Raw genomic sequence first — 21851 nt, 5'->3', positions numbered from 1 at the left:
AGTGCAGAGTTCATCCTTCATCCCTCTGTGCGCATTTACCAACCACCCACTCCTTCCCTCTCTGCTTGGGTTTCTTCCGAATGGGAATGAATTCCTGACCTATGGAAAGCCCAGGTTGGATAGGGCAACCTGCTCTGGTGGAAGGTGTCCCTGCCCATCACAGGGGGTGATGCAATGGGTGAAAGCAATGGGGAGGTTCCACTCACCACAGTGCTGAGCCTTGGGCTTGGAGTTCATCCGGCTCAAGCTGGAACACAGAGAAACGTGGTGCTTTCACAGTGCAGAGTTCATCCTTCATCCTCTCATGGCCATTTGCCAACCACCTGCTTCTTAACTCTCTGCTTGGGTTTCTTCCAAAATAGAATGAATTCCTGACCTATGGAAAGTACAGATTGGACAGGGCAATCTACTCTAGTAGAATTTGTCCCTGCCGATCCCAGGTGGTTGAAAGTGAGTGAGATTTAACGTCCCTTCCAACACAAGCCATACTGTGATCCTATGCAACCTTACACAGTGGTTGATATTGGTTTCCCCTCCCTCCTGACACACTCTTTCAGATCTAAAACCTTTTCATGGTTTTTCAACATGTTCCTTGAGTCTCCAATAGAAATGGGCAAACCCCTGAGCTCCCCAGTCTTTTCCTGAACAGATGTTTTGGGGGAAAAAGTCACTTTTGGTCCTGCCTCATCTCAGCAATGGGGAGCACCCTGAGTGTCCTGTACAGGAAAGCTCTGTACAGGAGGGTGTTCTCCATGAGGGTGATCTCCAAAGCTGCCTTCTCAGCAGCAGCGTGGGGAGGACACAGCACAAGCAGCTCCCTGGGAAGCCCAGAGCATCATCCAGAAGCCCAGAACCCTGCAGTAGGGCAGGAGATGGAGACAGGAGCTGCTGCTTGTTGGCAAGAGAGAACCACAGCAGGAAGATGCTGCCCCTCACTTACCTGTCAGCTCTGTCTCTGCTGCCCTCCTGTTGATCTGGAGATGGATGTGAAGACGAACATGCCTGGAGCTGTGCAGTGAGCTTGGAAATGAACCAGCATCAGCAACTCCCTTCCTATTTCATGGGATGTGGGGATGTGGGACTGTGAATGTCTTTGGGCCCCAGGAGGTGACAAAGCCCACAGCAGGTCATTATCTCTTCTCTGTGCTGCTTGGTTTGCAGAAGAAGTGTACCCAGAGGAGATGACCTCAGCTTGAGCGAGCAACAGGGCTTTGGGCTCCCTTAGAGCAAACCACAGAACAACCCCACCTTTCACATCCCCTTTTGGAGCATTTCTGAGGCAGTCACAGCTGCACAATGGCCATGGTTGACATTATCATGACAGGGAGCTGAGGGGAACCTTGCTGTGGGGAGCTGGGCCAGAGCTAGTACCACTGTTCATCAGCAATGTCAGGCACCATGTGCAATGAACCAGCTTTCCACCTGCCTTCAATTCCATGTATTCCAACCATAGCTCCCAAGTTTGCCTGCAAAGAGCCAACAGAAGATCGTGGTGACCTTGCTATTGGTGAGGTAAATGCTGTCCACTACTTCCTGTCCAAGCAAACATCAATGTTCACATCACCTTAGGCACTCAGGTTGGTCAGGCATAACCTGCCCTTGGTACATCCATACTGGTTACTCATGGCCACCCTCCTGTCCTTCTTCTGCCTGGAGACATCTTCCTGAGGAATTCGGTTCTCAACCTCAGCGGGGACTGAGGCAGCCCCAGTCCTTGAGCTCTCCTGGATGAAGACATTCACCTTCTTCTACCCATCGTGCTGGAAGCACAAGTGACAAAGGAGAGCCTGAGGGAGAGGTGCCCTAAAGTGGAAGGAAGGAGATGTGAAGGAACAGATGAGGAGTGTGGTAAAGGGGTGAAGTGGGCAGCAACAGGGGAAAAGGGCCCTTCTGAAGGGACGCTTTAGGGTTGCCCCTGTCGCTGGTGGCTCTGATGGATGCTCCCAAGCCCATCGCAGAATCCCAGAGAAGTTTGTGTTAGAAGGGACCTTAAAGCTAACCCGCTCCAACCCCTGTCACGGGCAGGGACACCTTCCACTGGAGCAGCTTGCTCCAAGCCCCTGTGTCCAACCTGGCCTTGAGCACTGCCAGGAATGGGGCAGCCACAGCTTCTCTGGGCACCCTGTGCCAGCACCTCAGCACCCTCCCAGGGAAGAGCTTCTGCCTAAGAGCTCATCTCAGTCTCCCCTCAGGCAGGTTCAAGCCTTCATGGGGGTTATGGGGAACCTCCTTCTACAGCTAAACATGAAAGGAAAGTGCATGTCACACGGATTCCCACCAGAGATCAGCCAGATCCCCTGGCAGCACACACTGGGAGAAAAACCCCCACAATCTGAGCATCATTTGGCGTTCCATGTCCTTCCAGAGCCACATCCTCCCCTTCTCCCTCCAACAGTAAAACCATTCACAGGAGCTGCAAGACACGGTGCGATGCTGCAGATGAGCCCCCTCCATCCTCCTCCTGCTGTCAGCTCTGCCTCTCGCACCTCCTCATCTCCCTGCTCAATACCAGCCCTGCAGCAACAGCCCAGCTGACAGCAGGAGATGGATGGGGCCGAGCTGGCTCCGCAGGACATGGGATATGTGTATGGATGTGTATGGATGTGATAGACATAGGGGGGTGTGCACGGATATGGTCCCTCCTTTCTTTGCATCAGTCCTGGTCCCAAATCCTTGCACTGCTGACAGCCCCTTTGCCCCCTCCCCCCCAGCACATGGGGGCAAGGGTCTCCTCTCCATTATGATGTCCATAGGAAGGATTTAAGAACTGATCACTAAGAAGTGAAAGCTGAGTCCCGGTTTGGAGTCAGCTAGCTCCATACAGAGCAGGGAGGGATTTCAAGCCTTGCCCAGTGCCTCCATCACCAGGGTACCACCAGGGACAGAAGCCACCAGCATCCCTATGAGAATGTCCCCTGTTTCCTGCAGAGCCCCAGCATCCTTCATCCTGCCCCATGGTGTGCAGTGAGGCGGTGGAGTTTGCAGTTTGAAGGGGACTATGGAGCAGACCCTTTGCTCTCTGCCCCCTCCAGCCTTTATTCCTGTGTGAATGACCTCCCTGCACACATCCCATGTCCCCACAGCCATGGCTTCTGCCCATCCATCTCCTGTTGTCAGGCTGGGATTGAGCATGGAGACGGGAGGTATTAGACAAGATGGCAGATTCCGGGTGCCAGCACAGAGACAGGACCAGCGTTTGGGGTGGGTGCAAGGGGAGAGGGGACCGCATTCCACATTTCTCTTCCCTGTTTCAGAGCTGTAGAGGCTTTGCATGAGCAGCCACAACACTGTGGATGCTTCAACACCTCCCTGTGCTTTTTAATGTCAGGTGTTGACGGCTGGAATGACGGCAAGCAGAGGCGGTTGACCAGGGGAGTTAGTCAGAGCAATCCCTATGTCGCGTCAATCAGATGTGTGACATCACATCTTCCTTCCTTGTAAGGAAAACAAGGGGGAAAGGAGCCTCAAACTTCATTGCAATTCACAGTCACCAACCTGGAGGAAGAAATTGCCCTCACTTATCCCAAGCCTCTTTTCCTCACAGGAAACTCCAATCAGCTTTACCCAGTTATAGCTTTGGTCACTGATAAATATTTGTTTTTCTTGCAAGATTCTTGACCTTGTCCCTCAGCTCCCATAAAATTCCTCACTCTTACCTGCGAGCTCTTTATTAAAGCTGCTGGGGTGGGAGGGAAGAGGAAGTGCAGTTTTACATTTGCTTGCTGAAAAAGAGTCAGAGCAAAGGTTTCAAAAGAGTCATTGCATTTGTTTGTGCCTTTCAAAGAGCAGAAGCTGGTGGGAATCAAGGTCTCAAGCTGGACCTCTGAATATGAAGAGGACTCCATCCCCAGGCTGCAGCTTCACAAGAGATTTCACTTCAAAGGAGAAATTATAGATAATATAATTCCTAGTACAGGATGATGAACTGTGCTGAGGCTACACGGTGGTAAGGATAATTTGGCACATAAAGGGATCCTTCCATTCATTTTAAGCATGTTTTACGTTCATCTTAAGTGCCATTTACTTAAATGGTGAGATTAATGGAATTCCAGCTGGAGGTAAGCACCCACATCCCATGTCCATGCCTAGCTCACGCTTAAACACACCAGGAAATCAAATGGTGGATTTCATCTGAAAGTTAAGCATATATCTATTTTCCATGGATGAAAGACAACCCTTAACGCAGAATCAACGGTAACTGAGAGCTGTCTGGGTTTTACTGAAGCCAAAACACACTGATGGGGAAAATATCTTTCCTTTACCTCCTGCGAGTGGGAATTAACTTCTATTGGGAAAGTATATGGATAGTGAGCAGTCTCTTTTCTGTGCTCTGGGAAACATCAACTAGAAAGGAGATGTTGTCTTAGGTCAAGGAAAAAGTGGCTTCTACCTTTGTGAATGAATGAGCTAGAATGGGTATAATTAAATGCTAAAGAGCTTGGCAGCACAGAGACGTTTGCTATCAGATGATTCAAATGTGGCCAACACAGACCTGAGCGTTTAAGACTGTATTCTGAAATAGAAAGAACTTGACCTTCTCAAGCTAAACATTACTTAGCAAATCTCATCCTTAGGTAACTTATCTGGCTTTATCCTTTAGATAAGAAAGGGGACAGAAACCACAGTGCAGGGCCTAACATAAATGAGAGAAACACATCTCTCCTATTGTAATAATGTACTTCATTAATTAATATCATTACAATTCCTCTACTTCACAGGAAAAGGAAGAAGCCCCTGAAAATTCAAAGAGATCATAAAGCAGATTTTAAGCTATCACCTGGGATGCTGACAGCTGTGGAACAGCTTGTTAGCAGGTCTAGCAATGAGCCAGGTGCTAATGTCAAGTGTAAATCTGAAAAGACCAAGACGGAGGGGAAAAAAAACCTGCAGGCAATACAAGAGTGTAGATAAATCAGATTGTCTGTAGTCTTGCTGCACAAACCAGTCATAGGGAGAAAGCAAGACTTAGAAAAGGTTCCATACCAAGCCTAGAAGTCTAAGGAAGGCCTTGGGGAAACCAAAGCCCTGGTGTCTTCTGTCACAAAAGCAGCAGACAAACATCGGGCCAAAGCTACTTCCAGATCAAAGTGTTGTCAATCTAGTGAAGAATGAAAGTCTAATGTACTTGGTAAAGGAGAAGGCACTAAGGAAAAGATAATAACACTTGAATGTATGGATCAATTTATTACTCTACTCACCTCACTGAGAAGAGTATCTCCTATTTTGCCCATGTAGGATGGAGAGGGACTGCCAGAGCAGTGAGCACTGGATAGGCTGTTGTGTGCAGAGGGTGATGGGTTCTGCTCTGCAGGAGCCTGGAGAGCGCACAGGGGTTTGTCTCTTGAATCTTTATAAACAGAACCAAAGGAGAACACCCTGGTGTGCAGGGACCATCCCACAGTACCTGAGCAAGAGAAGCAGGGCAGGAACAGAGACCTGGACCAAGTTTCATCACAGCTCCAGAACATCAGGAAAGCTGGGAATGAGGAAGCAGATTCAAGACCAAGCCAAGTCAGGTGGAGTCAATCCCTTGTACATGATCAGATGAAAAAATTGCTAGAAAAATAAACAAGAAAACCCAAATCACCACCAAAAGATTCCACAGGTGTGCTGAACTCCTACTAAACTGGAAACCAGAACTCCTCTAATAAAGCTCTACCTACCTGCTCTGAGCTTAAATAGAGATGGGGGAAAAATAGGAAGAGGATGGGGATGGAGCCCCAGCTGAGGCTGCTCAGGGGGATAAAGGCCTATTAGTTCAGCCTTGGCCAATTCCTCCCTGCCTCAAAATGCCTGGTTTTCACCCTTGAATACAGTGGAAGTCCAGAGGCACCAGCTCAGCTGCTGGATATCCAGACATTATATGTCGATAACCCCACTGGGGATGGAAAACTGGGATCTCAAGTGTTCACAGAGGGACATCAGCAGCTCCAGAAGATGGAGTCACGTGTTCTTCATGTCCCTTTTGAGGACTGTGTGCTAGATCTGGAATGTCTCTAAACCCATTTTCTTTGTGTCAGTATGTTCAGACCAAAACATTTGCATGGTCCACAAGTATGTCAGAAGCATGATACAAGCTGCCCATACCTGCTGCTGTGTAGCTGTGCTCAGGCATGGCTCAGCCACTCCATGTCTCTCAGATGCCCAAGCACCACAATGCCTTTCAGAGGTGATTTCACACCCATTCCTTTTTCCTTTCTTTCCTTTCTCGTCCTTAGTGCTTTCTCCTTTACCAAGTATGATATTAGACTTTTATGGGGAGGACCTCCTTTATGTACCTGATGTGGGAAGTTTGTGTCTACAGCCAGGGCTTCCTGCATTTTGCAGATCCTTTCTCTGCAAAGATTGAAGCAGAATCATGCAATGATGCTCCCAGGATAAAATGTATTTCCAAAACCTCAAGCCTCTTTCTTGTGTTGCTGGAATTGACAATTCTGCCTCCCCTGCATGTTAAACTGAGGTTGCTATTGCCAGTTCCTTGAGTTGGATCCACCACACATGACTATGGCAATGGAAAGCTCTCTTAGGAGCCTAGCATCAAGTGTGGGGAAACCTTTGAGCATTTCATTTGTCTCTGCTTTGGAAACTTTCTTAAACCCAAGAAGAAATAAGGACACCAGAGTGGGGTGATTCATCAAGCAGTGACGAGCCCTACACATCACGCATCTTATCTAGGTTCCCTTTCCTACAAAAGCTGGTATCTATCAGATTATCTTTTGACGTCCAGCTTGGGCTTTCTGTGGCTCTATGATTCTGTATGTATAGTCTAAGCAAAGACATCCAACTAACTAGAAAGAGGAAAAGAAGTTATGGTGAAGGTTTTTAAGGAAGCTCTCTGATATTAAAAGTCTCTGACAACTTAAGTTCTTCAGCATTGAATTACATTTCTGGTGTCTCCATCACTGGCTACAGGTAGAAACCACTTTTCCCTGAGACCTTAGACAACATCTCCTCTCTTGCTGTGGTTTGGCAAAGCACACAAAAGAAACTGTTCACCATCCATATACTTTTTAAATACAAGTTAATTGCCACTCACAACAGGTAAAGCAAAGCTGTTGTCCCCCATCTGTGTGTGTTGGCTTCTTTCAGACCCAGACAGCTCTCAGTTACCATCAGTTCTGTGCTCAAGATTGCCTTTCATCTATGGAAACGAGCCACAGGCTTCATTTGTCAGTGAAATACACCATCTGTTTTTCCTAGTGTACTTTAGTGTGAGCTGGGTATGGACATGGGTTGTGGGTTCTTATTTCCAGCTTATTTCTCTTTATCTCACCATTTAAGCAAACAGGACATAAGATGAATGAAAAATAACACTTAGAATGAATGGGAGGATCCCTTCATGTGCCTAAATTGTCCTTACCACTGGGTGGTCTCAGCCCAGTTCGTTGTCCTCTATTACGAATTATATTGTCTAAAATTCCCTTCTTTGAAGTGAAATCTCTTGTGAAGCTGCATCCTGGGGAGGGATTCCCCCTCATATTCAAAGGTGCATCTTGAGATCTCGATTCCCACCAGCTATTTGAAAGGCACAAACAAATGCAATGAATCTTCTGAAACCTTTTCTCTGACTCTTTTTCAGCAAGCAAATGTAAAACTGCACTTCCTCTTCCCTCCCACCCCAGCAGCTCTAACAAAGAGCTCTCAGGTAAGAGTGAGGAATTTTATTGGAGTTGAGGGACAAGGTCAAAATACTTTCAAGAAAAAGACATCTTTATCAGTGATAAAAGTTACGACTGAATAAAGGTGATTGGTGTTTTCTGTGAGTGAAAGAGGCCTGGGATAATTCAGGTAATTTCTTACTACAGACAGGTGACTGTGAAGTAAATTGAAGTTTGAGGTTCCTTCTCCTTTTGATTTCTTCCAGGGAAGATGTGATGGCTGGGTCCATTTCTCATTTAATACTGACACTGACTTTTGTTCAGGAACTGTTGTAGAACCCACATAAAACCATGAGGGTTAGTGGAAAAATCCCTTTGTTTTAATGTCTTATAGGCTTTCTCACTTGACATGAAATGTTCATGTCCCGGATGATACAGCTCTTCTATGTTGCCAGTGGCTGAAAAGCCTTCTCCCACACTTCAGCAGACCCCCTTTCACTTCCTTGTTCCTCAGGCTGTAGATGAATGGATTGAGCATGGGGATGAGCAGAGCATAGAAGATGGAGGCCACCTTATCCAGGCTCCTGTGGCTAGATGGAGGTTGCAGGTACATGAAGAATGCTGACCCAAAGTACATGGAAACAGCCATCAAATGGGAGATGCAGGTTTGGAAGGCTCTGGCCCTGCTCTCTGTTGAGCACATCCTCAGCACAGTGCGGATGATAGAGATGTAGGAGAGCAAAATGATCACACTCATGCCCACAAGGTTGATGGTGATGAAGGCAAAGATGACCATCTCACTGCTGTGGGTGTCAGAGCACACAAGCTTTAGCACAGGAACTTCATCACAAAAGAAGTGGACGACGTGGCTGGGACCAAAGAAGGAACCTCCAAACACACACCATGTGTAGATGATGGCACTGAGGAAGGCGAATAGGCAGGATGATGCTACCAGCTGCCGGCAGACATGGCTGGAGATGATGGTCACATAAAGCGAGGGGTGGCAGATGGCAACGTGCCAGTCGTAGGCCATCATGGCCAGCAGGTGACACTCAATAGTAGCAAAGAAAGCAAAGGTGAGGAACTGCATCATGCAGCCAGTGAAAGAAATGGTTTTGTCCTCCGATAACAGGTCTGCCAGCATCCTGGGGGAGATGTCTGTGGAACAGCAGATGTCAATGAAGGCAAAATGGGTGAGGAAGAAGTACATGGGGGTGCGGAGACTGGGAGACACCCGAACCAAGATGATAATGCCAAAGGTAACGGGTTAAAACTTAAACAGGGGAAGTTTAAATTGGATATAAGGAGGAAATTCTTTCCTGTTAGGGTGGTGAGACACTGGAATCGGTTGCCCAGGGAGGTTGTGAGTGCTCCATCCCTGGCGGTGTTCAGGGCCAGGTTGGATGAAGCCTTGGGTGGGATGGTTTAGTGTGAGGTGTCCCTGCCCATGGCAGGGGGGTTGGAACTGGATGATCTTGAGGTCCTTTCCAACCCTAACTATTCTATGATTCTATAAGTTCCCCACCAAAGTGACAATGTAAATCAACACAAACAACATGGATAGAGGGGTCTGCACATGTGGGCTGTCTGTAATTCCCAAGAGGATGAATTCAATCTGGGTTTGATTTCCCCCCATGACCTGGTGTTCCCTGTTGAGGCAAAAGGAAGAGAAACATCACAGTGATTAAAAATTGATTCAGTTTTGGACCATATCTAACTGCAATCAATCAAGTAACTGTCACATTTTGATGGAATTCATATATTCTAATGTATATTGCAACCCAAATTATAAACAGATTATATTTTGTTAGTTGAGGTACTTTTAACAGGGAGCGTGTTGAAGCAACAAATGGCAGTTTTGTTTTTCTATGCTTAGAAACCTTAAACTATGGATTTATTGAAGCACGTGAGTTTTCAGGTTATTTCAGGTTTGAGGAAAGTATCAGATCCTTATTCACTTTCAGTTTGGAGGCAATGTGTGCTGGAAGACACCTCAGAGGACCCTTGTAGCAGTGTACGTAAACCTGGAGAAAGTCCCAGTGATAGACCTGCTTACACATCCTCCAGGCATTTCCCTTGGCTTTTGATTATCGTTCCAGTTACAAAACACATTTCTCAAACTCTTTGAGATCATTCACAACAGAAAACATTCACATTGCTAAAGTCATGATTTATATATTTCTGAGATCCAGCACACTGAAGCATCCTAAAGCCATGGGCATTGAGTTGCTTACTTGAAAGCTCAGTTTATATTACAATGTGCTAATTCCTAAGGCTGATTTGTTAGTGACCATATTCTGCTGACAATCTGAAATGCTGCATTTCTTTATAACAATGTAAGACTCATTCTCATTTAATAATAATGAATAAATCAGTGCATCTTGCTTTAGCTTCCTTTGTAAAAGAAAACCTGCATGAACCATTGCTTCCTCTTCTTATAAAGAAAACCCACATTGGTAAGGCTGTTTTCCTGACACAGCTTTCCCAAAGAGGAAATGAGGACATAAAGAAAATAGCCAACTGCCACAGTGCAGGTGAGGCTCTGCTTCGTCTTGGTGTTACCTCCTGTGCCTTCCTTCTGCCACCGAGTGATGGGAGCCAAGGGTTTATCCCCAGTGCAGCAGAGAACATCCACGTGCCAGCATCACCTCTGTGAAGCACCTGATGTGAAGAGAGGTGAGCTTCTGCCAGAGTCCAAGAGCCCAGCTTGTGGTGCTGGGGCTGTAAATACAGCTGCATGTGCTCTCCTGGGAGGAAGCCTCCAGGGCTGCTCATGCTTTACCAGAGGAAAACAAAGGAAAGGGTGTGAAATCACCTCTGAAAGGCATTGTGGTGCTTTTGCATCTGAGAGGCACGGTGTGGATGAGCCAAACCTGAGGACAGCTACACAGCAGCAGTGATGAGCAGCTCATAGGATGCTTATGACGTACTTGTGGACCATGCAAAGGTTTTGGTCTCACCTTGGCAACAGAATGAGAATGGGTTTAGAGACATTTCAGATCTTGCAGAGGGTCCCTAAATGTGACATGAAGCACAAGTGACTCCTTCTCTGGACTTGCTGATATTCCTCTGTGTAGCCTTGCATGCCCAGTTTTCCATCTCCAGTGGGATTATCCACATATAGTGCTTGGATGTCCAACACCTGAGCTGGTGCTTTAGGGTTTCCACTGTATTCAAGGGTGAGAAATGGGCATTTGAGGCATTAATGAATTGTCCCAGGGTGAACTAATAGGCCTTTATCCCCCTGAGCAGCCTCAGCTGGGGCTCCATTCCCACTCTCTGCCCATTTGTCCCCCACCTCCATTTAATCTCAGCCCAGGGATGTTATGCTATGTTTGTGTTTTGGTTTCCAGTTTAGGAGGAGTTGTGCACATCTATGGAATCCTTTGATGGTGACCAAAGCTTGCTCATGTATCTTCCTAGCAATTGCTGGACCTGACCCTGATCATGGCATTGATTTGACCTGTGTTGGCTTGGTTTGGCTTGGTCTTGGATCTGCCTCATAATCCCCCACTTGCTTGATGCTCTGCAGTCTTGGCTGAATTTAGCCCAGGTCTCTGTTCCTGCCCTATTGCTCTTGCTCAGGTACTGTGGGATGGGTCCTGCACCCCATGGTGTTCTCCTTCGGTTCTGTTTAGATAGATTTAGGAGACAAACCCCTGTGGCAGTCTCCGGGATCCTGCAGACTAGAATCTGTCACCCTCTGCACCCAACAGCCCAGCCAGTGCTCACTGTTCTGCCAGTCCCTCTCCATCCAGACCATATCCCTACATGGGCAACTTAGGAGATAGTCTATTCAGGGAGGGAAATTAGAGTGAGAAATTGAACATTACATTCAAGTACTATTTCCTGGTTCAATTTCAAAGGCCTCTGTCTTTCCTAACTTCTCAGAATTTAATTGCATTGATTGTGGCTCCTTCATTTACCACAAGTAAAAGACACTTTTGCCCCAGACCTAAGTCACCATCAACAGGCTTAATTTGTAAGTGACATAGACTATTTGGTTTTCCCTGGTGTGCTTTAGCATGAGCTGGGCATGGACATGGGATGTGGGTGCTTATTGCCAGCTTATTTCCATTTATCTCACCATGTAAGTAAACAGGAATTAGGATGAATGTAAAACTCCCCTTAAAATGAATGGGATGAGCCCTTGATGTGCCCAAATTCTCTTTACCACTGGGTGGTCTCAGCACAGTTCATCATCCTGTATTAAAAACTGTATTGTCTCCAAATCCATTCTTTGAAGTGAAATCTCCTGTGAAGCTGCATCCTGGAGAGGGATTCCCCTCGATATTAGAATATGCAAAGGTGCATCTTGAGATCTCGATTCCCACCAGCTATTTGAAAGGCACAAACAAATGCAATGAATCTTCTGAAACCTTTGCTCTGACTCTTTTTCAGCAAGCAAATGTAAAACTACACTTCCTCTTCCCTCCCACCTCAGCAGCTTTAATAAAGAGCTCGCAGGTAAGAGTGAGGAATTTTCTTGGAGCTGAGGGACAAGGTCAGGAATCTTGCAAGAAAAACAAATATTTATCAGCAAAGTTATAACTGAAAGAAGCTGATTGGTGTTTGCTGTGAGGGAAAGAGGCCTGGGATAATTGAGAGAAATTTCTTCCTCCAGGCTGCTGAATGCAAAATGAAATGAAGTTGGAGGTTTCTCTCCTTTGGTTTCCTTCCAAGGAAGGAAGATGTGATTTGGGGGGCCTATTTCTCATTCAATACTGTCTTTGACTTTTGAGCAGGAAATGTGAAAGAACCTACATTAAATCATGGGGATTATTGGAAAAATCCCTTTGTTTTAGTGCCCCATAGGCTGTCTCACTTGAGATGAACTGTTCATGTTCTGGATGGCAAAGCTCTTCTATGTTGCCAGTGGATGAAGAACCTCCTCCCACACTTCACCAGAGCCCCCTTCACCTCCTTGTTCCTCAGGCTGTAGATAAATGAGTTGAGCATGGGGATGAGCACAGCATAGATGACGGAGTCCACCTTATCCAGGCTCCTGTGGCTAGATGGAGGTTGCAGGTACATGAAGAATGCTGACCCAAAGTACATGGAAACAGCCATCAAATGGGAGGCGCAGGTGTGGAAGGCTCTGGCCCTGCTCTCTGTTGAGCACATCCTCAGCACCATGTGGATGATAGAGAGGTAGGAAAGCAAAATGACCAAGCTCGTGCCCACCTCATTGATGGTGACAATGGCAAAGATGACCATCTCGCTGCTGTGGGTGTCAGAGCACACGAGCTTTAGCACAGGAACTTCATCACAAAAGAAGTGGTCAATGCAGTTGGGACCACAAAAGAAACCTCCAAACACACACCATGTGTAGATGATGGCACTGAGGAAGGCGAATAGGTAGGATGATGCTACCAGCTGCCAGTAGACATGGCTGGAGATGATGGTCACATAAAGCAGGGGCTGGCAGATAGCAACGTGTCGGTCGTAGGCCATCACGGCCAGCAGGTGACACTCAATAGTACCAAAGAAAGCAAAGGTGAGGAACTGCATCATGCAGCCAGTGAAAGAAATGGTTTTGTCCTCTGATAACAGGTCTGCCAGCATCCTGGGGGAGATGACTGTGGAGTAGCTGATGTCAATGAAGGCAAAATGGGTGAGGAAGAAGTACATGGGGGTGTGGAGACTGGGAGATACCCGAACCAATGTGATAATGCCAATGTTCCCCACCAAAGTGACAATGTAAATCAACAGAAACAAGAAAAAAACAGGAGTCTGCGCACCTGGGCTGCCTGTAATTCCCAACAGGATGAATTTAATCTGGGTGTGATTTCCTCCCATGACCAGGTGTTACCTGCTGAGTCAAAAGGAAGAGAAACTTCAAACTAATCAAAAATGAAGATTCAGATTTCGACCATATTTATCTCCAATCAGTGATCAATGTAAGTGGCACATTTTTGAATATTCCAATATATTTTCTAAGCAAAATTATATATATATATTTCAGATGAAGTATTTAGAAAAGAACAGGTAGTTTGTTGAAGCAAAAAATGGCATTTTTGTTTTTCTGTGCTGGAACAATTAAAATTCTGGATTTACTCAAACACGCATGTTTTCAGGTTTGAGGAAAAAATCAGATTTGTAATCACTTTCAATTTGAAGGAAATTTGTGTCAGAAGACACCTCAGAGGATCCTCATAGGATTGCACATAAACTTGGAGCAAGAGAATTTCTCAGTCCCAGTGAAAGCCCAGCTTACACATGCATTACCTACAGACATTTTGCCTTGGTTTTTGATTACTATTCCAGTCACCAAATCACATTTACCAAACTATTTGAGATCATTTACAACAAATAATATTGACATTGTTAAATTCATGATTTATACTTTCCTGAGTTCCAGCATGCTGAAGCATCCTAAACCCACAGGCATTGTGCTGTTTGCCTTAAAAAAGAGTTGACATTATAACAGGCTGATTCCAAAGCCTGATTTGTTAGTGACCATATTCTGCTGACAGTTTGAAATGTTATATTTCTTGACAACAAAATAAGAATCATCCTCATTGAACTCTTGAGTAAATCTGCATCTTGCTTTAGCTGCCTATGTAAAAGAAACACAACCTGCATCAGACACTGCTCCCTCTTGTTACAAAGAAAACCCACCTTGGTAAGGCTGTTTTCTGACACAGCTTTCACAAAGAGGACATGCAGAAGCAAGTCCACTGCCACAGTGCAGGTGAGGCTCTGCTTTGTGTTGGTGTTACCTCCTGTGCCTTCCTTCTGCCACCGAGTGATGGGAACCAAAGGTTTATCCCTGACACAGCAGAGAACATCCATGCACAGGCATCACCTCTGTTAAGTACCTGGTGTGAAGAGAGGTGAGCTCCTGCCAGACTCCAGGAGCCCAGCTTGTGGTGCTGGGGCTGTAAATACAGCTGCATGTGCTCTCCTGGGAGGAAGCCTCCAGGGCTGCTCATGCTTTACCAGAGGAAAACAAAGAGAAGGAAAAGCAAAGGGTGTGAAATCACCTTTGAAAGGCACTGTGGTGCTTGGGCATCTGAAAGACATGGAGTGGCTGAGCCATGCCTGAGCACAGCTACACAGCAGCAGGTATGGGCAACTCATAGGATGCTTCTGACATACTTATGGACCATTCGCAGGTTTTGGTCTGACCTTGGCAACAGAATAAAAATGGGTTTAGAGACATTTCTAATCTTGCAGATGGTCTGCAAATGGAACATGAAGCACAAGTGACTCCATCTCTGGACCTGCTGATGTTCCTTCTTGGACGCTTGAGAGCCCAGTTTTCCAGTCCCAGTGGTGTCATCCACTTGTAGTGCCTGCATGTCCAACAGCTGAGCTGGTAACTATGGGCTTCCCCTGTATTCAAGGGTGAGAAATGGGCATTTTCACTCAGTGATGAATTGTCCCAGCTTTAACTAAGAGACCCTTAATCCCCCTGACCAGCCACAGCTGGTGTACCATCCCCAGCCTTTGCCTGTTTGTCCCCCATCTCTACCTCCCCCATCCTCAAGGAGGTTGGGGTTTTTTAGAGGAGTTTTATTTTCTGGTTTAGCAGGAATTCTGCACACCTTTGCAATTCTGTTATGGTGGTTTTGGCTTTCTCATCTTCTTAGCAATTTCTGGGCCTGTTCCTGAACAAGAGATTGACTTGACCTCACTAGGCTTGGTTCTTCATCTGCCACATCTTCACTTACTTGCCTGATGCCCTGTGATCTTGCTGTACTTACACCAGGTCTGTTCCTGCCCTGCTTCTCTTGCTCAGGTACAGAGGGAAGGGCCCTGCCAAACCACTGCTTTCTGCTTTGGCTTTCTTTATATTCAAAAGTCTAACCTCTGTGGTAGTCCTCAGGTTCCTGCAGAGCAGAACCCATCACCCTCTGCACCCAACAGCCCAGCCACTGCTCACTGCTTTGGCAGTCCTTCTCCTTCCAGACCATGCCCCTACATGGGCAAATTAGGAGATAGTATTTTCAATGAGGTGAGTAGAGTAATAAAATGAAACTTATACTCAGTTGTTAGTATCTTTCCTTTAGTGCCTTCTCCTTTACCAAGTACAGCACTAAACTTTTAGTTTTTTTAGCACATCGGCAACACTTTGTTTTGGAAGTAGCTTTGGCACAATGTTTATCTGCTGGTTTTGTGACAGAAGACACCAGAGCTTCACTGACACCAAGGGCTTTGGTTTCCCCAATCCCTTCCTTAGGCTTCCAGGCTTGGTTTGGAACCTTTTCTAAGTCTTCCTTTCTTCCTAAGACAGGTTTGTGCAACAAGACCGCAGACAATCTGATTTATCTACACTCTTCTATTGCCTGTAGGGTTTTTTTTCCCTTCCATCTTGGTCTTTTCAGATTTACACTTGACATTAGCACCTGTCTCATTGCTAGCCCTATCCACAAGCTGTTCCACAGCTGTCAGCATCCCCAGGTGATAGCTTAAAACCTGCACTGTGACCTCTTCCAATTTTAAGGGGCTTCTTCCTTTTCTTGTCAAGTACAGGAATTGTTATGATATTAATTACTGAAATACATTATTTTAATAGGAAAGATGCATTTCTCTGATTTTTGTTAGGCCCTGCACTGTGATTTCTGTGAATGGTTTTACTGCTGGAGAGAGAGGGAAAGGGGTAGATGTGTCTCTGGGAGAGGTTGGAATCCCAAATGATGCTCAGATTGTGGGGGTTTGCTCCCAGTGTGCACTGCCAGGGGATCTGGCTGATCTCTGGTGGGAATCCGTGTGACATGCACTTTCCTTTCATATTTGGCTGTAGAAGGAGGTTCCCCATAACCCCCATGAAGGCTTGAACCTGCCTGAGGGGAGACTGAGATGAGCTCTTAGGCAGAAGCTCTTCCCTGGGAGGGTGCTGAGGTGCTGGCACAGGGTGCCCAGAGAAGCTGTGGCTGCCCCATTCCTGGCAGTGCTCAAGGCCAGGTTGGACACAGGGGCTTGGAGCAAGCTGCTCCAGTGGAAGGGGTCCCTGCCCGTGGCAGGGGTTGGAGCTGGGTGAGCTTTAAGGTCCCTTCTAACACAAACCTCTCTGGGATTCTGTGATTGGCTTGGGAGCATCCATCAGAGACACCCGCGACAGGGGCAACCCTAAAGCATCCCTTCAGAAGGGCCTTTTTCCCCTGTTGCTGCCCAGTTCACTCCTTTAACACACTCCTCATCTGTTCCTTCCCATCTCCTTCCTTCTACTTTTGGGCACCTCTCCCTCAGGCTCTCCTTTGTCTCTTGTGCTTCCAGCACGACGGGTGGAAGAAGGTGAATGTCATCATCAAGGAGAGCTCAAGGACTGGGGCTGCCTCAGTCCCCATGGGATTAAGAATCAAATAGCCCTAGAAGCTGTCTCCAGGCAGAAGAATGACAGGAGGGTGACCATGAGTAACCAGTACAGATGTACCAAGGGTAAGTTAAGCCTGGCCAACCTGAGTGCCTTGGGTGATGTGAGCATTGATGTTTGCTTGGACAAGAAGTAGTGGCCAGCATTTACCTCACCAATAGCAAGGTCACCACGATCTTCTGTTGGCTCTTTGCAGCCAAACTTGTGAGCTATGCTTTGAGTACAAGGAATTGAAGAGGGGGAAAAGCTGGTTCATTGCACATGGTGCCTGGCATCGTTGATGGACCATGGTACCGGATCCCACTGGCAAGGTTCCCCTCAGCTCCCTGTCATGATAATGTCAACCATGGCCCCTGTGCAGCTGTGACTGCCTCAGAAATGCTCCAAAAGGGGATGTGAAAGGTGGGGCTGTTCTGTGGTTTGCTCTAAGGGAGCCCAAAGCCCTGTTGCTCGCTCAAGCTGAGGTCATCTCCTCTGGGTACACTTCTTCTTCAAACCAAGCAGCACAGAGAAGAGATAATGACGTGCTGTGGGCTTTGTCACCTCCTGGGGCCCAAAGACATTCACAGTCCCACATCCCCACACCACATGAAATAGGAAGGGAGTTGCTGATGCTGGTTCATTCCCAGGCTCCCTGCACAGCTCCAGGCACGTTCATCTTCACATCCATCTCCGAGAGCATCAGGAGGGCAGCAGCGACAGAGCTGAGATGTAAGTGAGGGGCAGCATCTTTCAGCCCATCATTTTGCTGTGGTTCTCTCTTGCCAACAAGCAGCAGCTCCTGTCTCCATCTCCTGCCCTACTGCAGGGTCCTGGGCTTCTTGATGATGCTCTGGGCTTCCCAGAGAGCTGCTTGTGCTGTGTCCTCCCCACGCTGCTGCTGAGAAGGCAGCTTTGGAGATCACCCTCGTGGAGAACATCCTCGTGGAGAACACCCTCCTGTACAAACCTATACAGGACACGCAGGGTGCTCCCCATTGCTGAGGCGAGGCAGGTCCAAAAGATGACTTTTTTCCCCCAAAACATGTGTTCAGGAAAAGACTGGGGAGCTCAGGTGTTTGCCCATTTCTATTGGAGACTCAAGGAACTGTTTGAAAAACCATGAAAAGGTTTTAGATCTGAAAGAGTGTGTCAGGAGGGAGGGGAAACCAATATTAACCATTGTGCATAGGATCATAGTATGGCTTGTGTTGGAAGAGACCTTAAATCTCACTTAGTTCCAACCACCTGCGATCGGCAGGGACAAATTCTGCTAGAGCAGGTTGCCCTGTCCAACCTGCACTTCCCATAGGTCAGGAATTCATTCCAGTTAGGAAGAAACCCAAGCAGAGAGGGAAGAAGCGGGTGGTTTGCAAATGGCCATGAGAGGATGAAGGATGAACTCTGCACTGTGAAAGAACCACGTTTGTGTTCCAGGTTGAGCCGGATGAAGTCCAGTCCCCAGGCTGAGCACTAACGCAGGCGATGAAGTGCAGCACTAGGGTAAAGCTACTTGAGTGTGCAACCTCCCTTTTCTTTCCACAGAGGTAATTGTTCAAAATCCAGGAGAGAGCCAGAGGAGCAGGCACCACGTTATGCCATGGTGTTTAACTGCTTGAGCACCCCTTTGTTCTGCCTGTGCTGGGACAGGACTTTCACCAAGCTCTTCCTCATTGGTCTGTGTCTGAACACTCCCTTTACATCCTGCAGGACTGTCTCTGAGCAGCTCCCACCACACAGAGGCTTTTCCACCTGGGACATCCCTGCCTGTTGGAGAAGAAACCTGCAGGCAGGAGCTCACACAGAAAGCACCATCCAGCCCATGGCACAAAGCAATTGCACCCAAGTGACCGAGTTCAGCCTGGCGGGCTTCACAGAGGACCCGGTGACTCAGGGCAACTTGTTCCTGCTCTTCCTGCTCACCTACCTTGTCACCATCGTGGGCAACCTGGGCATCATCATCTTAATCAGGGCCAGCCCCCACCTCCACTCCCCCATGTATTATTTCCTGGCCAACCTGGCCTTTGTAGACCTCTGTTTCTCCACCATCATCACCCCCAGGATGTTGGTTGACTTGATGTCAGAGAAGAAGAGCATTGCTTATGCTGGGTGCGTGGCTCAGGTCTTCCTCTTTGATATCTTTGGGGTAACTGAATACTTCCTGCTGGCTGCGATGGCCTATGACCGTTACATTGCCATTTGCCATCCCCTGCTCTACCCCCTTGTCATGTCCCCAAAGTGCTGTTTCCAGCTGGTGTCTGGCTTGTACCTCATGGGTCTCACCAATGGTGTGGGACAGACCATCAGCATGTCCACCCTGTCCTTCTGCAGCTCCAGCACCATCGACCTCTTCTTCTGTGACATTTCCCCTCTCATCTCGCTCTCCACCTCCAACACCTCCCTCAGCCACATCATCCTGACCACTGCAGCATCTCTCTTTGGTGTGTCCAGCATCCTGGTTGTCCTGCTCTCCTACGTGGCCATCATCACCACCATCCTGGCATCAATTCTGCCGGGGGCAAGCGCAAAGCCTTCTCCACCTGTACTTCCCACATCACCACTGTCAGCATCTCCTATGGGGTATCCTTCTTCACATACTTAAACAGCAGCTCAGACAGCTCAAGAGGAGATAAATGGGCTGTGGTGCTCTACACCGTGGTGACTCCCATGCTGAACCCCTTGATCTACAGCCTGAGGAATAAGGAGGTGAAGGAGGCATTGAGGAGACTCTTGAGAATAAAATGATCTTTAATTCTCCAAATATAGGGTCAGATTGAATGGAGATCTGGGGGAGCTGCTCAGCTGTTTGTGAAGTGCCTTAGGTGGACAACGTTTTAGGCGTCTTCAGCACCTGAACTTACATGATGGCTTATTTGATATCACCAGCTGAATATACAAATATGAACATTGCAAAGGCTTTTATGATTGCCCTGACTCAAGGTATGGCCTTTGGTGTGTGTTGCTTTCCTTTTACTTGGCAAATGAGAATAAACAGAGAGTGAATTCTACTGTTCCACTAAGTCAAGCTCCATTTTTAAACTTAAAGTGAAGTTGTTTGGGGCCATAAAAAAAATACGCCAACATTTATAGCAAGAGAAATGGAGAAGACAGCAAATAACAGGCACACTGTGAAGGAAGTATTTATAAGTTTTAATTCTCAAACCTCATTCAGTGATATCCACCTCTATTCATTTCATTTCAGAGAGCAAAGAATTTAAGTTAAATATGGTACTTAGGTGACCTCTATTATGAACGAAGGTGCTTTGAAAGAGTTTTAAGAAGTGGGAGTCATGAATCCTCAGCAAAGGGCAGATACTATCAAGGAAGCACTGTCCCCTGATCCACACCTTTGCTTTCCATTTCCCTGCTGACAGCAATAAAAGCCATGATATCCACGGCAGCCTGACCAGAACAAAGCACAGGAACTGTGGTGTTGTTCAGCAGCCTTCAGACATGCTGTATGGCAGCCCGGAGTGATGACTTTGCCTGCCCTGATGACACTCCTGCTGCCTTCCTGCACAGAGAGATGATGGGTGATAGGCAAACATTTCATACATAAAACACCCCAAAATACTTCAATGTGTGCATTACCTGAGCCCAGAGAGCTGCAGCCTCTGCCAGGACCATGGCGAAACCTGGAGCCATGGCTGAGCCTGAGGGCTCTCCTAGAGACATGAAATAACCTAGGCTGGAAGGAGAACCTCCATGATTGAATTGAATCAAGCCAGGATCCAAATGTTTGCTGATGTCTTAACAACACACAACTAACAGGCACCCAGGGTCAATCAGCTGAACCCTGCTTTGTTCCCAAAGCTAAGTTGTAATACCATGGTTATTATTTAACCCAGCCAATGGCTGTTTTCCTGCTGAGCCTTGGGGACAACCAGGGTCAGAGGTTTCACACCCTCCCTGGCCCCTATTTCAGTGTTTGACTGCTCTTACAGTGGGGTTTTCTCCCTCCTTCTGTTTCTAACTGGAATTTCCCATACTGCAAATTCACAATTGGAAACCTCAGATTTACCCTCATCTGCAAGATAAAGCTCATGGAGATTCTGCAAGTCAAAAAGAATGGGACACCATTAATTCTTTCATTTATTATGTGTCTCTTCAGTCATAGAATCACAGAACGGTTTGGGTTGGAAGGGAGCGTAATGCTCCTCCAGCTCCAAGCCCTGCCACGGGCAGGGACCCGTTCCACTGGAGCAGCTTGCTCCAAGCACCTGTGTCCAACCTGGCCTTGAGCTCTGCCAGGGATGGAGCTTTTACCACTTATTTGGGAAAGCAGATGTCATGAAGTAACGTGTGCCTGATCCTGAGCCGTCCCAGTCATTTCTTCACAATGATGTGCTGCACCACACAGACATAATTCCATAGTCCTAGACCATTATCCCAGTGAAAGATTCACATCAGTACTGGTAGAGTGGGTCAGATTGGATGAACCCATGTCAAGAAGCACACAGGCATCTGGGACTGAGTTCAGTTGCCTGAACATTGACTATTAACACCCTGGAGGGGCCCCTGTGTCTCCCTCTGAGCTTTCAGATGTTGCTTCAGAATGATCCAACCCTTCTGAAGGTTGCATGATGTACATGTCAAGTGCATGGCAATGTCATGGGCCCTTCAGGACAGAGCAAATGGCACCACATTTCCATATGAGTGTGACCAAACCTGACCTGGGGCATTTCACTGCATCTGTCTCCTTCCTTGCAACTAAAGTGCTAGTTTCCACCACCACCTATAAGAAAACATGAAAAAAAAAGGGGGTTCTTGGTTCTTAAATTATCTTTTTTTTTTTTCCTTTATGAAGTTTTAGTCCAGCTGAAAACTAAAATAAAGCTTTTAAGACTGTTGGGAGGAGGGATTAGGAGATCTGAAGTAGTTTCATCCTCTTCAAATTCAGATATATAAAAGTTGAGTCATTAAATAAGTTTAGTGTCTTCATCTGTGCTCAGTGA

General features: G+C 47.0%; 2 protein-coding genes, 1 long non-coding RNA gene and 1 pseudogene across 4 annotated transcripts; 1 reads left to right on the top strand and 3 right to left on the bottom strand.

Annotated features, from left to right (window-relative positions):
• Positions 1-2848: 2848 nt before the first annotated feature.
• Positions 2849-5627, bottom strand: LOC136017240 (uncharacterized). Of its 2 annotated transcripts, XR_010613868.1 has the most exons (4): positions 5588-5627; positions 5405-5476; positions 5199-5315; positions 2849-3495 (listed from the first exon to the last, which is right to left on the bottom strand). It is a non-coding gene; the product is annotated as an uncharacterized LOC136017240 (long non-coding RNA). The 2 variants fall into 2 exon arrangements; XR_010613867.1 differs by having other exon boundaries at positions 5405-5621.
• A 2389-nt stretch (positions 5628-8016) lies between these two features.
• On the bottom strand, positions 8017-9234 carry LOC136016780 (olfactory receptor 5AP2-like). Its single transcript, XM_065684429.1, has 2 exons — positions 9112-9234; positions 8017-8853 (listed from the first exon to the last, which is right to left on the bottom strand). Exons 1-2 carry the CDS (start codon positions 9232-9234, stop codon positions 8017-8019), a joined length of 960 nt encoding a protein of 319 aa, XP_065540501.1.
• A 3019-nt stretch (positions 9235-12253) lies between these two features.
• On the bottom strand, positions 12254-14447 carry LOC136016674 (olfactory receptor 5AP2-like). The gene is made up of 3 exons (XM_065684257.1): positions 14420-14447; positions 14220-14336; positions 12254-13410 (listed from the first exon to the last, which is right to left on the bottom strand). The coding sequence occupies exon 3, from the start codon at positions 13395-13397 to the stop codon at positions 12438-12440; it is 960 nt and encodes a 319-aa protein (XP_065540329.1). The 5' UTR covers positions 13398-13410; positions 14220-14336; positions 14420-14447; the 3' UTR covers positions 12254-12437.
• Positions 13475-20315, top strand: LOC136016675 (olfactory receptor-like protein COR4; annotated as a pseudogene).
• Positions 20316-21851: the final 1536 nt, after the last annotated feature.

The sequence above is a fragment of the Lathamus discolor genome, chromosome 6, assembly GCF_037157495.1.
Source record: "Lathamus discolor isolate bLatDis1 chromosome 6, bLatDis1.hap1, whole genome shotgun sequence".
NCBI classification, from domain to species: Eukaryota; Metazoa; Chordata; class Aves; order Psittaciformes; family Psittacidae; genus Lathamus; species Lathamus discolor.
Note: the sequence above shows the minus strand (reverse complement) of the source record. Positions and strands in the feature narration are given on the sequence as shown.